Source organism: Stegostoma tigrinum, chromosome 3 (genome assembly GCF_030684315.1).
Source record: "Stegostoma tigrinum isolate sSteTig4 chromosome 3, sSteTig4.hap1, whole genome shotgun sequence".
Lineage (NCBI taxonomy): Eukaryota > Metazoa > Chordata > Chondrichthyes > Orectolobiformes > Stegostomatidae > Stegostoma > Stegostoma tigrinum.
In genome coordinates this window covers 46,518,720-46,534,072 of record NC_081356.1, presented here as the reverse complement: position 1 = coordinate 46,534,072, position 15,353 = coordinate 46,518,720, and the positions used below count along the sequence as shown (strand labels likewise).

Here is a 15,353-nt window from a genome sequence, read left to right as displayed (position 1 = left end):
TAACCTAAGAGTCATCACTCCTCAGATGGGTGATGAGGTTGGAAAGGTAGGATCCTCATGGTAGTGTTAGGCAATGTGGGAATGAAACCCACACTGTTGCCATCACTCTGCATTGCAAACCACCTGGCCAGGCAACTGAGCTAACTGCGTGTATCCTAACTCACACCAAGTACCATTATTTTATCACTTACCTGTTTGCTGACCTCAGATGGGTTCAGCAATGCTTTAAATCTGTTCTTCTTTGGTCCTGTGTTTAAATTTTTCTGTATCTATATCCCAATGGCCTCCTCCATAAATCAGCCTTTTGTGAGCTATGCATTGATCATATTTTTGTCTTTTGAGTTTTTATTGTCATTCCCTCATCATTGACAGTGTTACAGGAAGAGGAGAGAGATAATCTGAATGCCAATGTTTTTGTCTCCTTGTTTGTCTGTTAGCAGAGATACCTTTTTAATTTTTCTTTAATTTTTTGCAATAGGCTGTGGTAGGTTTTCCCCAAACCTCCCACGTGTGAAGTTCAATGCTTTAAGTTATCCACAGAAAACTCTGTTTAGACTTTTAAATAGACGTGTGATGTATTTACACACTCAAACCAAAGGAGGGAGGTTATTGCTGTTACAGTCAAGGAAGAATGAGAAAAAAATGAAAGGAAAGTGGTTACAATCAAGAATAGGTTATAAATCAGAGAGTCGGACATGAATTCACGTGATGTTTGTCTAAGTCTAAAAAGGCAATGTCCAATAAAGATTCTTTTTTTGTGGAGCTCACATTCAGATAGGTGCAATTTGCTAAAGCTTTAGTTTGCTGGTATGCAGGTGTGGTTCATTCTTCCAGATAATTAGGCTTCAAGGATGTATTGGACGAAAGGGAGGCTAGAGAGAGGCTACAGCCTGGTGAACTGTAGAGAATCAGGCAGACTGCTTGTCTTAACGAGCAGGCTGGGTGTTAGCAGCAGACTAATGCAGTAACGTCCAGAGACTATAGTTAACCAGTCTGGAGGCCAGGGGAGGCTTTGGTCCATGACAGGCACATTAAAGAGTCAGTCATTTAATAATAGGCATCCTGGCCAAGAGTCCAGCACTCATCTTAAGAGATCAGTGGAACTATTAGTATCCCCACAGCTTTGACAACAGGACTTTAATCTTCCATGCCTTTGGTCACAACTCGTTGCTTCTTGTGTGATATAAAAGGTGAGCTGTTGGTATCACTTTTGGCATAACATTTTTCAACAGCTTGCCTTTATCCTCAGTCACTTCAGGGCAAATGGAATGCAATCATTCTTTTGTGTTGTTGATACAATGGTGGGTATGTGAGATTCCAGGAAGAAGGCAGATTTAACTTTGTCCCAATAACTGCTGATTAAAGTCCAATTACACCTTGTTATCAATGGCACTATGCTTTATTCCAGCACAATCTATTTCAAAAATTAAAGAAGAAAGTAAAGCTTTTAAAACAATTCATGTTCTCTCTTCATTTCATGTTGACATTGTAATACTTTGGCCCTCAAAAGAAGAAAACAATGAGTTCTATTTCATTTCTGTAAACAGGGATTCTTGTATTTAAAAAAAAACCAGAGAAATAGAGATGTTGATTCATCTTCTTGACTTGAAAGTCAAACATAAAACTAGCACATACAATGTCACTTCCCTGTGGAATTCTAATGGTTTACTCTCTGGGCAGGTATCAGTGGTGATATTGTTCTTTCCTGCAATATAAGTAATTTCTTTTTGTTAATAGGCTGTGGCAGCAAGTTCCAACAGTCAAGCATTGGCTGCTTTGTTCTTTTCCAGGAATTATGTTTTGTGGAGCAGGATATCTTTCAATGCTTTAAAAGCCTCTTGTATCCTCTGTTCAGCGCACAAAACTATTTTAATTTTGGTGCGGTAAATTATCAAGTCATCCAGGTGCACTACACAATGGCTGGGTACAACTATTAACTGTTTTTTTTGGGCATTGTTAAGGCCAAAGGACATGGCTTTACCGAGCTATATACCATCCTGGGTGATAAAGGAGCTAAGAGTTTTTGAACTCTGGGAGTCATGGGGAATGACAGTCCCCTAAAAATCACCTTTTAAAAAGTCAATTTTGTTGAAATACATCAAGTGGCCCATTGCTAAACTATTAATCCAGAGAATGCATTAATATTCTGTAGACCTGGATTCAAATCCTGCCAGGGCAGGTGGTGGAATTTGAATTTTAAAAAAATTATGGAATTATGAGTTTAATGACGACTATGAGCCTGTTATTGATTGTGTGAAAAAAATGATTTAATAATATCCTTCAGGGAAGAAAATTTGCCTTTCTCACCTGGTGTGGCCTACATGTGTTTCCAGATCTACGTCACTGTTGCTGACTCTTAACAGCCCTCTAGGAAATTAGCAATGGTCAGTAAATGCTGGCATAGCCAGTGATGCCTGTATCCCTGAATGAATACAAAAACCTATTCTAATAGCATTTTCTAGCACTTGTCCCATTGCCTTGTTAGAATATACTTTATTGTCACATGTATTCCAATATAGAAGTACAGAAGTACAGTTAACATTTTTATAATGGCTGCCTTCTAGTGGTGCCATTTTAGGTAAAAATCTTAGGTACAAATGAGGAATAAAAGGAAAAGTAGTAGAATTACTTACAGTGTTTTTAAAATTAATTTAGAAATAAGATAGTTATATCAGAGTTAAAGGATTGACATTACAACTGAGTAAAGAATTTCAAATAACAACAGCTCAGCATGTGGTCTGACCGCCCATGCCAGATACCAGTCTAACCACTGTCCCGCTCTGCTCCAAGCCTCCAGTCTGGTCTGCACCGGTACTCGGGTACACCAAGGTAAGTTGTGCTGCTCCAGGATTCATTCCCTTCATACTCCACTGGGACTCGCTTCACCTCACACAGCTTTGGGAATCGTTCCTCACAAGCTGCTACGGGACTCGTTTCTGCTGGCATTACTCCAGGGCTGTTAAAAAGAGAGAAATAGAAAGTAAAGAAAGAGAAAGAACAGGTGAACTGTCCTACTTTGCCGCCAGATGTGCTCGTTTTTCAAGGACCACAATTTCGTCTCCACAGTGGTCGAAAACCCTCTTGACAGCTTCTCGCGTTTCCTGCAAATCATCCCTCACACCCCATCCCCACAATGACAACAAAAATAGAATCCCCCTCATCCTCACATACCACCCCACCAACCTCTGGATTCAACGCATCATCCTCCACCACTTCCACCACCTGCAATCTGATCCCACCACCAAGGATATTTTCCCTCCCCAACTTTATCTGCCTTCCAGAGGGACCACTCTCTCCATGACTCCCTTGTCCGCTCCACACTTCCCCCTAGCTCCACCACCCCTGGCACTTTTCCCTTCAACTGCAGGAAGTGCTATACCAGCCCCTACACCTCTCCCCTCACACCAGGCCCCAAGAAAACCTTCCACATTAAACAGATGTTCACATGCACATCTGCTATTTATTGGTATATTGTATCTGCAGTTCTGATGTAGCCTCCTCTACATCAGGAAAACCAAGCGGAGGCTTGGAGACTGCTTTATGGAACACCTACACTCGGTTTGTGATAAACTACTGCACCTCCCAGTCACGAACCACTTCAACTCCCCTCCCACTCCTTGGATGACATGTCTATCATGGGCCTCCTCCAGTGCCATAACGATGCCACCCGAAGGCTGCAGGAACAGTGCCTTATATTTCGCTTGCGAACCTTGCAGCCCAATGGTCTCAATGTGGACTTCACAAACTTCAAAATCTCCCCACCCCAACCTCATCCCAAAACCAGCCCAACTCGTCCCCGCCTCCATGACCTGTCTGTCTTTTATCCCACCTATCCACTCCTCCCACTTCACTGACCATCATCTCCTACCTACCAGTCTCATTCCCACCTCCTTGACCTTTCCAAGTTCTCTCAACTGACCAACCCCATCCCAACTCCCCACCTACACTCACCTTTACTGACCATCCCCACTTCCTTGACTTGTCCATCTTCTCTCCACCTATCTGCTCCTTTATCCACCTTCCATCCACCTCCCCCTCTCTCTCTATTTATTTCTGAGTCTCCTTCCCCTCCCCCATTTCTGAAGAAGGATCCAGACTCGAAACGTCAGCTTTCCTGCTCCTCTGATGCTGCCTGGCCTGCTGTGATCATCCAGCTCTACACCTTGCTATCTCATGGTCTTAAGAGTAGCCTAGTAAATATCCTCTGCATCCCTTCCAGTGCAATCGCATCCCTCTTATAATGTGGATTCCAGAACTGCACACTATACTCTAGCTGACACCTCGCCAACATTTTATACAGCTCCAGCATACTTTACCTGGTCTTAAACTCAACACTTCAGCTAACAGAGGCAAGTACCTTTCATATGCCTTCTTCATCATTCTATCCAGCTATCCTGCTGCCTTATGTGAGTTATGGACATGCACACTAAGGCTCCCTAGATGCCCATTGCTACCCAATGTCCTAGTGTTCATCATGTATTCCTCAGTCTTGTTTGTGCTGTCCAAGTACATCCCTTCACATTTATCCAGATTTAATTCCATTTACTAATGATCAGCTAATGTGGCCAGCCTGTCTATATCCTCCAGTAATACAAAGCTTCCCTCTCATTATTTACTACCCACCTATTTTGTATCATCTGTGAACTTACTAGTCAAGCTTTCTATATTCAAGTCTAAATTATTTATAGCTACCACAAAGGAGCCCAATAAAAGTAAAATGCTGCAAGTGCTGTAAAGGCGAGAAACTCATCAGGTGTGGCAGCAGTAATGGCAAGATAAACACTGATTGCTGTGGGACCCTGCTGCTGGACATAGACATTCAATCACAAAAAATCACTCCTGGAGCTTTGTCCTTTGCTTCTTGCCACACAGCTAATTTTGTACTAATTTGCTAAATTTCCTTGGATCCAATGGGCTCTTACCTTCACAATCAGTCTCCCATGCAGGACCTTACTAAGAGCCATCCTAAAATCCAAGCGAACTATGCCAAGGCATTACCCTTATCTACATATATGGTTACCTCTTCATAACATGCAGCTGAGTTGGTCAGACGTGATCTCCCGTTAACAAAAGCAAAATGACTGTTCTTGGTTAATCACTGCCTCTCCAAATGCAGATTAATTTTGTCCCTCTGAATTGCTTCAAATAATTTCCCGCTACTGAAGTTAGATTGACTGGTCAGTAATTTTCTGATTCACCCCTTCTTCCCTTCTTGAGTAATAGTTCCACATTGGCTATTAGCCAGTTCTCTGGTACCTCTCCTGTGTCCAGAGGGGACTGAAAATTATTGCAAGTGCCCTTTCTATATCATTCCTTGGCTCACTCAATGATCTGTGATACATTTCATCTCTCCTGGGTATTTATCTGCTTTTAAGATGGCCAGACAATTCAGAATCTCCTTTCTATCTATGCTAATTTCTTTTATTGTATCACAGTGCTTCTACATGATATCTATACCTACATTGTCCCTCCCACTAGTGAAGACTGACACAAAGCATTAACTTAGGACCTTACCTAAATCCTCTCGCTTCACGTACAAATGACAACTATGGTTCTAAGGGACCCCTACTCATTCGTTCATAAGCCTTTTACTCTAAAATACTTGTAAAATTACCTATATTCTAATTTCCATTATCCTTTCATGTTCCCTTTCTGCTCTCATTTCCTAGGATGGTGACGGCGAGCACAAGGGGGCATAGCTTTAAATTGAGGGGTGAAAGATATAGGACAGATGTCAGAGGTAGTTTCTTTACTCAGAGAGTAGTAAGGGAATGGAACGCTTTGCCTGCAACAGTAGTAGATTCGCCAACTTTAGGTACATTTAAGTTGTCATTGGATAAGCACATGGACGTACATGGAATAGTGTAGGTTAGATGGGCTTCAGATCGGTATGACAGGTTGGCACAACATCGAGGGTCGAAGGGCCTGTACTGTGAGGTAATGTTCTATGTTCTATTTTCTATGTTCTCCTAATTTTCCTATTGAGTTCCCTCTTGCACATTCTGTACTCCACTTGCACTTTGGCCTCCTTGAGCCCTCAGTACCCGCTGTAAGCCCCTAGGCCTGAAATGTCAGCTTTTGTGCACCTGAGATGCTGCTTGGCCTGCTGTGTTCATCCAGCTTCACACTTTGTTATCTTATAAGCCAACCTTTATCTGTTTACCCAGTCCTGTATATCTTCAATATCAATTGTTCACATGTTTTGAAGGTGGCACCTATTTCCTTCATTGGATAACATGCTGGCCCTGTATTCTTCATATTTACATCTTGAACGCATCCCCTTGTTCTGAGGCAGATTTACCTGAAAGTATCTGCTCCTAGTCCACTCTGGCCAAATCATATATGATCTTATTTAAAACATCCTTCTCCTAATTTAGAACTTTGATTTCAGGCATGCCTTTTCTATAACAAGCTTGATTCTCACTGAGTTATGATTACTGTTTTCAAAACAATTTCCCAATTATCCAGATTCATTACCTAAAATTAAGTTCAGGATTATCCATTCTCTTGTGGGGCTTTCTACATACTGGCTTAAAAGGCTGTCTTGGATCTATTATAATCATAGAATCCCTACAGTATGGAAACAGGCTCATTGGCCCAACAAGTTTAAGCTAATATGGCAGAGGGTTCAGTGTGAAAACATGGACTTTCAGAGCATCTCACCCAGAGCCATCTACCTATAACCCACTTAATCTACACATTATGGGCAATTTGGTTTGATCAATTCACCTAGCCTGCACATCTTTGAACTGTGGGAGGAAACCAGAGCACCTGGAGGAAACCACACAAACCTGGGTCCCTAGTGCTGCAAGGCAACAGTGCTCACCACTGAAAAACCATGCTTTTAAGTAGTCTGCTCCCACTAAACCTTTCACACAATGACTATCCATGTTAATGTTGGGAAAGTTGAAATCCCTTACAATCACGACCCTATTACTTTTGCAGTTCCTTGAAAGTCTCCTACGCATCTGCTATACTATTTCTGTCACACTATTAGGGGGCCTATAATAAACTCCGAGCAATGTGATTGCTCCTTTTTGGATTTTATGTTTCACCCATCTGGCTTAATTTGAGGAATCATCTAAGGTACCAGCCCTTCTTACTGTTATACTAGATTCTCCGATCAAAATTATGCCCCTCCCACCCACCCCCACCATCCTCCTCTTTTATCTGCTTCCCTGTCTCGCCTGAAAACCCTTTATCCTGGAATATTGAGCTGCCATTCCTGCTCCTCCTCAACTATGTCTTAGTGAGAACAATGACATCATACCCTCATGTTTTACTTGGTGCCTTCAATTCATCAGCCTTATTTGTCAGCCTCATAGTGTTAAAAGAAATAACATTCAAACTCCCTTATGATTATCCAATAAAAACTGAAGAACATCACTGATGCTGGAAATCAGAAACAGTAACAGTAATTGCTGGGTGAAGTCACAAGTTTGCCAGCATTTGTGGAGAGAAAGCAGAGTTAACATTTCATGGACAGTGATCTTTCTTTAGACTATTCTGAATTATTAACTCTGCTTTCTTTCCACAGATGCTGCCAGACCTGTTGGGTTTCCCATCAATTTCTGTTCTTGTCCCTTGTGCCTGTGTCTTTCCTTTCCTGACTTCCTTTCTCTTCCAGTTCTGGTTGTGCATCACCCCCTGCTGGACATTCTATCAAGATCTGAACCCTCTGCCAAGTTAGCTTAAACCCTCCCAACCACACTATGAAACATGTCCGCAAGGATGCTGGTCCCATTCCGGTTCAGGTGCAACATATCCATCGTGTACAGGTTGTACTGCACCCACAAAATCATCCCAATGTCCCAGACTATATAAAGCATTTCTTCACCATCTCTCCAAACCTGCATTCATCTGGATTAACCTCCTATTTCTCTACTCACTTCCAGTTCTGTACTCACTGGAAGTTATGCACAGAATGCTACTTTTGAGTTCTTGCTTTTTAATCTACTTCCTAGTAGATGTACAGCCATTTAATCTGTCTGGCTATGGGATCAATGTGATGGGGAGCCCCAGTTGCTCTGGCTAGGGTCAAATGTGGGCCAGTGTGTCAAGGCTCAGCTAATAGGGCTTTTGATTCTTTTGGGGGATTCGTTGTCTATGGTGGCACGGTGGCTCAGTGATTAGCACTGCTGCCTCACAGCACCAGGGATCAAATTCGAATTCAGCCTTGGGTGACTGTCTGTGTGGATTTTGCACATTCTCCCTGCGTCTGTATGGGCTTATTCTGTGTGGTCTGGTTTCCTTCCACAATTCAAAGATGTGCAGTGTAGGTGGATTGGCCATGTTAAAATTGCCCATAATGTCCAGTGATGTGCAGCCTGGGTGGGTTAGACATGGAAAATGCAGGGAAAGGGTATGGAGTGGATTTTGGTGGGATGCTTTTTGGAGGGTTGGCGTGGATTCGATGGGCCAAATAGCCTGCTTCCACACTGTAAAGATTCTATGATTGTACTCTGATGGTTTTCTGTAAATATCCTAAGTAGCTTGGTCAAACCCTCCTCTTTGATCAGAGTGTTAATTGTCCATCCAGTCCTCCTTCTCACCTGACTCTTCCTGGCTACCTTTCGGAGTTATCCACCCACTGGTCAACATCCTGGTCAATTTGACTCTTGTGTTGGTGATCTGTTTTATTTGCACTTGAACTGCTCCTATGGTCGGCACAAATTCAATGTAACATCAGAGGCACTATCCTGCACTGTTCTGTTACATTGGGGAGGAGTTGGTCCCTCCAAGATGCTACTACTCTCAGGTGACTGCCCATTTGTTGTTGTAATCCTCTGAAACTCTTCAAACAATGCATCTGTCTCTCTCCATCCATGTGTTTAATTGGTACTTCATTTAACAACATGGTATTAGTGACCAGACCTATTACTTGCCTTTTAAATTTTTAGGAATATAGAAAATAGGAGTAGGAGTAGGCCATTCACCCCTTCAAGTTTGCTTCACCATAAAGACTATAAGACCATACGACATAGGAGTGGAAGTAAGGCCATTCGGCCCATCAAGTCCACTCCGCCATTTAAATCATGGCTGATGGGCATTTCAACTCCACTTCCCTGCACTCTCCCGTAACCCTTGATTCCTTCTGAGATCAAGAATTTGTCTATTTCTGCCTTGAAGGCATCCAACGTCCTGGCCTCCACTGCACTCCATGGCAATGAATTCCACAAGCCCACCACTCTCTGGCTGAAGAAATGTTGTCTCATTTCAGTTTTAAATTTACCCCCTCTAATTTTAAGGCTGTGCCCACGGGTCCTAGTCTCCCTGCCTAACGGAAACAACTTCCTAGCGTCCACCCCTTCTAAACCATACATTATCTTGTAAGTTTCTATTCGATCTCCCCTCAACCTTCTAAACTCTAATGAGTACAATCCCAGGATCCTTAGCCGTTCATCATACATTATACCTACCATTCCAGGGAGCATCCGTGTGAATTTCCGCTGGACACGCTCTAGGGCTAATAGGTCCTTCCTGAGGAGTGGGGCCCAAAATTGGACACAGTATTCTAAATGGGGCCTAACTAGAGCTTTATAAAGCCTCAGAAGCACATCACCGCTTTTATATTCCAACCCTCTTGAGATAAACGACAACATTACATTCGCAATATAATCATGGCCTATCATCCAACGCAGTACCTTTGATCCCTTTAGCTTTGAGAATTATACCTAATTCCTTCCTGGAAACATTCATGATTTGGCCTCAACCACTTTCTATGGCAGAAAATTCCATACTTCACCATTCTCTAGGTGAAGAAATTTCTCTTCACCTGAATCCTAAATGGCCTGCCCCTTATTCTTAAAATGTGACCTTAATTTCTGGAACATCCTTTCTGAAATTCTTCTGTCTAGTCTGTTAGATTATTATAGATTTCTATGAGATGCCCCTTCTACTTCTAAACTCTTGTGAATATAGCCTTAACCAATCCTGTCTCTCTTCCTACATCAATCCTGCCATCGAAGAATCAATCTGGTAAGCACTTATTGCACGACTTTCATACCTCAGATAAGGAAGCCAAAACTGCACAGAATACTTCAAATGTGGTCTCATCAAGGCCCTGTAAAATTGCAGCAAGATTTTCCTTCTCCTGTGCTCAAATCCTCTCACTATGAAGGCCAACATACCATTTGCCTTTATCACCACCTAAACGTGCATTCTTACTTTCAGCAATCGGTTGCAAGGACACCCAATTCTTGTTTCACCATCCTCTACCTGTAACAGAGTAGGTTTTGCCTGAGATTGGTTAGCATGCGGTTCAATTTTTTATGTCAACCTCCGCAAGTGGGAGAGACTTCTATTTAAGATCTCATTCAAACTTAGAACCTCTAACAAAACGACCTTTCCCAAAAATAGTAATCAATTTTAACTTGATGCATGTACCACGAGACAACATACTTACCAGAGGGTCTGTGTTGGAAAATCTGCAACTGTTGTGAATAGGTTTGAACTGAGATAGTTTGGGACGTACCCATTAGTGATGTGAATAGGCATGAACTGAAAGAGTGTGGGGCTTACTTGTAATTGATGGTAGCTGCAGACAGAAAGATTGAGGGACTTATCTTTTTTTTAATCAATATGGACCAAAAGTGTGGGTCTACCTATAATGCTTTGATAGAAGTAGGCTGGTAGACTATGAAACCTGTCTATAGGTTAGGTTAAGATAATAAAATGTGAGGCTGGATGAACACAGCAGGCCAAGCAGCATCTCAGGAGCACAAAAGCTGACGTTTCGGGCCTAGACCCTTCATCAGAGATAGGTTAGGCTGGTGTTGATGTAGTATGGACTGGGAAAGTGACAGACCTCTGTATTAATTCCCTTTAGATGTGGATTGAGGTAGTGAAGGACCTACCTATAAACGACGGATTGGTGTAGGCAGGTGAATAGTTACAAATGGAGAGCATTGTAAAGGACTGTAAAAGTTGGGGAGTTGGTGACATTGGGAATTTTCCATTAAGCAGTACATTTCCTAAAAATTTATTTAATTTCATTTCTGAATTTAATTCAAGACACAACATTATAAAAGAAAATACACATTTATTAACGGAAATGCCCATAGGTGCCAGTTAATTGCCCATTAGTTGTAACTGATTATCTAAATAGGTATTAATTACTGTGCACTGAAAGCTGTGTGAACACCTGTATGTTGAATGTGATTAAAAAAGTACATACAAATACACACATTGTAGTTGTAAACTGAATAGAGAGCTGAAGTTAGGAATTTCATGCAAGTGAGGATTCAGTTCAGAGGAAGATGGGGATGTTGATTTTTGTCTCCAGTACCACTATTGGCTGTAAAAGTGTAAAATATTTGTCAATTCATTTAGTGCTTGAAATAAACTTCAAACTAGATGTAAATAATCTAACTAATATAGAACAGACTGACTGCAGTACGTGGCGGATCGGAACTCGTACTGAAGAATGGTCTCTGGACTCAAAACTTTAACTGTTTTTCCTCTCCACAGCTGCTGTCATATCTGCTGAGTTTGTCCAGCAGTTTTATTTTTTGCTTGTTTCATATAAATGCAGTACATGAAGTATGTGGGCATTTTCTAATGCACACATCCAAGACTGCTGTACATACCAGTTTCGGGACAATCCTTGATGAATATATCTCTGATTGTTGTGCCTGGCAGTTTGAGTACTGTCCCTAGTGAATACATGTATTACTGCAGTCTGTGACAGTTTTCAGTGAATTTATTTGTCGATAAACAAGTTCATCATGATTTTTGCAATTCAGAGCCATTTCATGGCAGTGTGAATTGGATGGAGGCAATTTCACAAGCTACCCTGGGAAGGGAAAAGTGAGAGTAGACAGAGCAGCTAGGAGGTTTTCAGGACTGCACTGTCCAAGAGTGAGTGCACAGACTCAAGTTCTCCTGAGATATCCTCTCCACCACACAGCTGGTCCAGTATTCCCCAAGTTTCAATCTTATTTGCTATGCCCCATTATAATGTTGTCCAAAATTCTGAAATGAAATGCATCAATAAAATGTAACTCCAAAGCTTGCATGTAGCGTTACCAGTGATTAGAAAACCTAGCCTATTATGAGTTGCAGTAATTAGCAGAGGAGTTCAGCAAGCACAGAAGACATGTCCCACATAATAACTATTCCTAGCAAAAGCTTCTATTTGGCATTGTGCAAGAGTTGTTATGACTGAGACTCTGTGAGGAAATTTGACTGATGGTGGAGATGATGGCATTGTGTTAGTGTCATTGTACCAGTAATCCAGAAACCCATACCAATGCTGTGAGGGCAGCTGGTAGAATTAAATTCAATGAGTAAATCTAGAATCTAAAGCTTAATAAAAACTGGAAGAGCTGCGAATGCTGTAAATCAGGAACATAAACGAAGTTGCTGGAAAAGCCTAGCAGGTCTGGCAGCAACTGTGAAGGGAAAAACAGAATTAATGTTTTAGGTCCGGTGACCATTCCTCAAAACATGACCCTTCCTCAGAAGATGACTCTTTCACAGATGCTGCCAAACCTGCTGGGCTTTTCCAGCAACTTTGTATAGAATCTAAAGCTTGTCTTATTGATGGTAAATACAACAACTTTCTTCCAATGTTGTAAAAACTAATCTGGTTCACTAATGTTTTTTAGGGAAGAAAATCTGCCATCTTTACCTGGTTCAGCCTACACGTGACTCCAGACCCACAGCAATGTGGCTGACTCTTATCTGCCCTCTGAAATTATCCAGAAAGCCACTCAGTTCCAGGGCAACTAGACTAGGTGGGTGTAAGCCACATCTCATCAAAGAGGTAAAGCAAAGATGAATGCCATTTGGGCCCTGAACATTTGCAAGGGTGGTAAAGCAACATTCCTATCTTACTCAATAAATAGGTGTTTTAATGGCAAGTAATTGTTTTGGGTGCACACTTGCTTACCATGCACCACCCTGTGTGCCCTTCAGCAATGTCCAGAAGCAACTATGTCAATAGGCAATTGCAAAACTATTCTAACAGTAAGTACTTTATGTTTACTGGAGATATATATGTGATGATAACTTTCTGTGGTGGATAGGTGTGATGCAGCTCACGGATGATTTAGAAAATGCTTTGTCATAAAAATGGCTAGGTGGACGCTACCGCTGTTTGACTTCTGCATCCCTAAATACACAGAGGCACAAGGTTCCTCATTTATCAGACATTTTGGGTGATAAAGAAATATATTAGCTGGCTAGAATAATCAGTAAGATCTTTGAAAATATGCTCAGAGAAGGTCATCTCAGCAGCTGCCAGCAAAAAGGTGCCCTCATTGCTGGGTCATTGCTAAAAGCTCTTCAATTTGCCATTCTTTTCAATTCAATGTTTTTACAGTCGCAGAAGTGTTCATAGTTTATCCTAAGAAATAAATACAAAATAAGTAAAGTAAGTGTTGAGCAGGAAGTAGACAGAATGCAAAAAGATAAAGACCAATTGGGTGAGTGAGCAAGAATGTGGCAGATTGTAGAAGTATTAAAGTATCCATTTTGAAATGAAAAATATAGATCTGTGTAAAAACCAGGGGCAGATATGGGGTTACAAGCTTAGCTTTTACACATATTTTATAAAGCATCTCTCATAGCAAGCATAAAGCCCACTCAAGAGTGTAACTAAATTTAATGGAGTATCAAAAGCTTCTTGCACCCGGCAGGGATCAACTGTCTGAGATAACAAGGTGTAGAACTGGATGAACACAGCAGGCCAAGCAGCATCAGAGGACCAGGAAGGCTGATGTTTTGGGCCTACATCCTTCTTTAGAAAATTTCTGAAGATTTTCTGAAGAAGGGTCTAGGCCCGAAACGTCAGCCTTCCTGCTCCTCTGATGCTGCTTGGTCTGCTGTGTTCATCCAGCTCTACACCTTGTTATCTCAGATTCTCCAGCATCTGCAGTTCCTACTATCTCTAGGGATCAACTGTCTTATGGGCAATATTCATGCCCCTCCTCATGCACAATGTTCAAAACTCTTCTCCCAACTCCCAGTTAGCATTCATCCCATCCCACTAGACTGTGTTTATTTCGGATACTGTTGATCTCAGATTCTGCTCACTACCTGCACAAACCCCCTAATTCAGACTGTTCTCATACCCACTACTCAAACTCTTCAGGGTCAGATAGAGTTTACGCACGCTGGTGGACAGTGTTCAGTGTTGTTGGTGTGGTTGGTTTGCCAAGCTGGTTTGTTCATTCACAGACATTTCATTATCCTGCTGGGTAACATCATCAGACCAGCCTCTAATGAAGCACTGTTGTGTTTTCCTGCCTGATATTTAAACTCTGGGGTCCTTTGGATTTGATTACCTAATTTCCAGTTTTCCTTTCCAGTGGTGTATATTTCGGGTCTAGTCCTATGTATTTATACCAAGATTTGGCAGGATCTGAGGAATGTAGATTGGGCGAAACTGTTTGAAGGCAAATCCACATTTGATATGTGGGAGGCTTTTAAGGAGAGGTTGATTAGCGTGCAGGAGAGACATGTTCCTGTGAAAATGAGGAATAGAAAAGGCAAGATTAGGGAACCATGGATGACAGGTGAAATTGTGAGACTAGCCAAGAGAAAAAAGGAAGCATACACGAGGTCTAGGCGACTGAAGATAGACGAAGCTTTACAAGAATATCGGGAATGTAGAGCGAATCTGAAACGAGGGATTAAGAGGGCTAAGAGAGGACATGAGATATTGCTGGCAAACACGGTTAAGGAAAATCCCAAAGCCTTTTATTCAGATATAAAGAGCAAGAGGGTAACTAGAGAAAGGATTGGCCCACTTAAGGACAAAGCAAGAAAGTTATGCGCTGATTCAGAGAAAATGGGTGACATTCTTAACGAGTACTTTGCATCGGTATTCACCAAGGAGAGGGACATGACGGATGTTGAGGTTAGGGATAGACGTTTGCTTACTCTAGGTCAAGTTGACATAAGGAAGGAGGAAGTGTTAGGTATCCTAAAAGACACTAAGGTGGAGAAGTCCCCAGGTCCGGATGGGATCCTGCTAATGTTGTCCCCTTGTTTAAGAAGGGCAGCAAGGATAATCCAGGTAATTATCGACCGGTGAGCCTGACGTCAGTGGTAGGGAAGCTACTGGAGAAGATACTGAGGGACAGGATCTATTCCCATTTGGAAGAAAAAGGGCTTATCAGTAATAGGCAACATGGTTTTGTGCAGGGAAGTTCATGTCTTACCAACTTAATAGAATTCTTTGAGGACATGACAAAGTTGATTGATGAGGGAAAGGCTGTACATGTCATATACATGGACTTCAGTAAGGTGTTTGATAAGGTTCCCCATGGCAGGCTGATGGAGAAAGTGAAGTCACATGGGGTCCAGGGTGTGCTAGCTAGATGGATAAAAATCTGGCTAGGCAACAG

The 15,353-nt window shown here is 41.9% G+C and overlaps 1 protein-coding gene across 1 annotated transcript in view; it reads right to left on the bottom strand.

Moving 5' to 3' along the window:
• Positions 1-2,867: 2,867 nt before the first annotated feature.
• The window catches only part of LOC125450001 (5,6-dihydroxyindole-2-carboxylic acid oxidase-like), a 40,144-nt gene continuing 27,658 nt past the window's right edge, over positions 2,868-15,353 (bottom strand). The window contains exon 6 of the mRNA XM_048525946.2: positions 2,868-2,956. Within this exon, the coding sequence (XP_048381903.2) occupies positions 2,946-2,956 (11 nt within the window). The 3' untranslated portion in view covers positions 2,868-2,945. The remainder of the gene's footprint in view (positions 2,957-15,353) is intronic.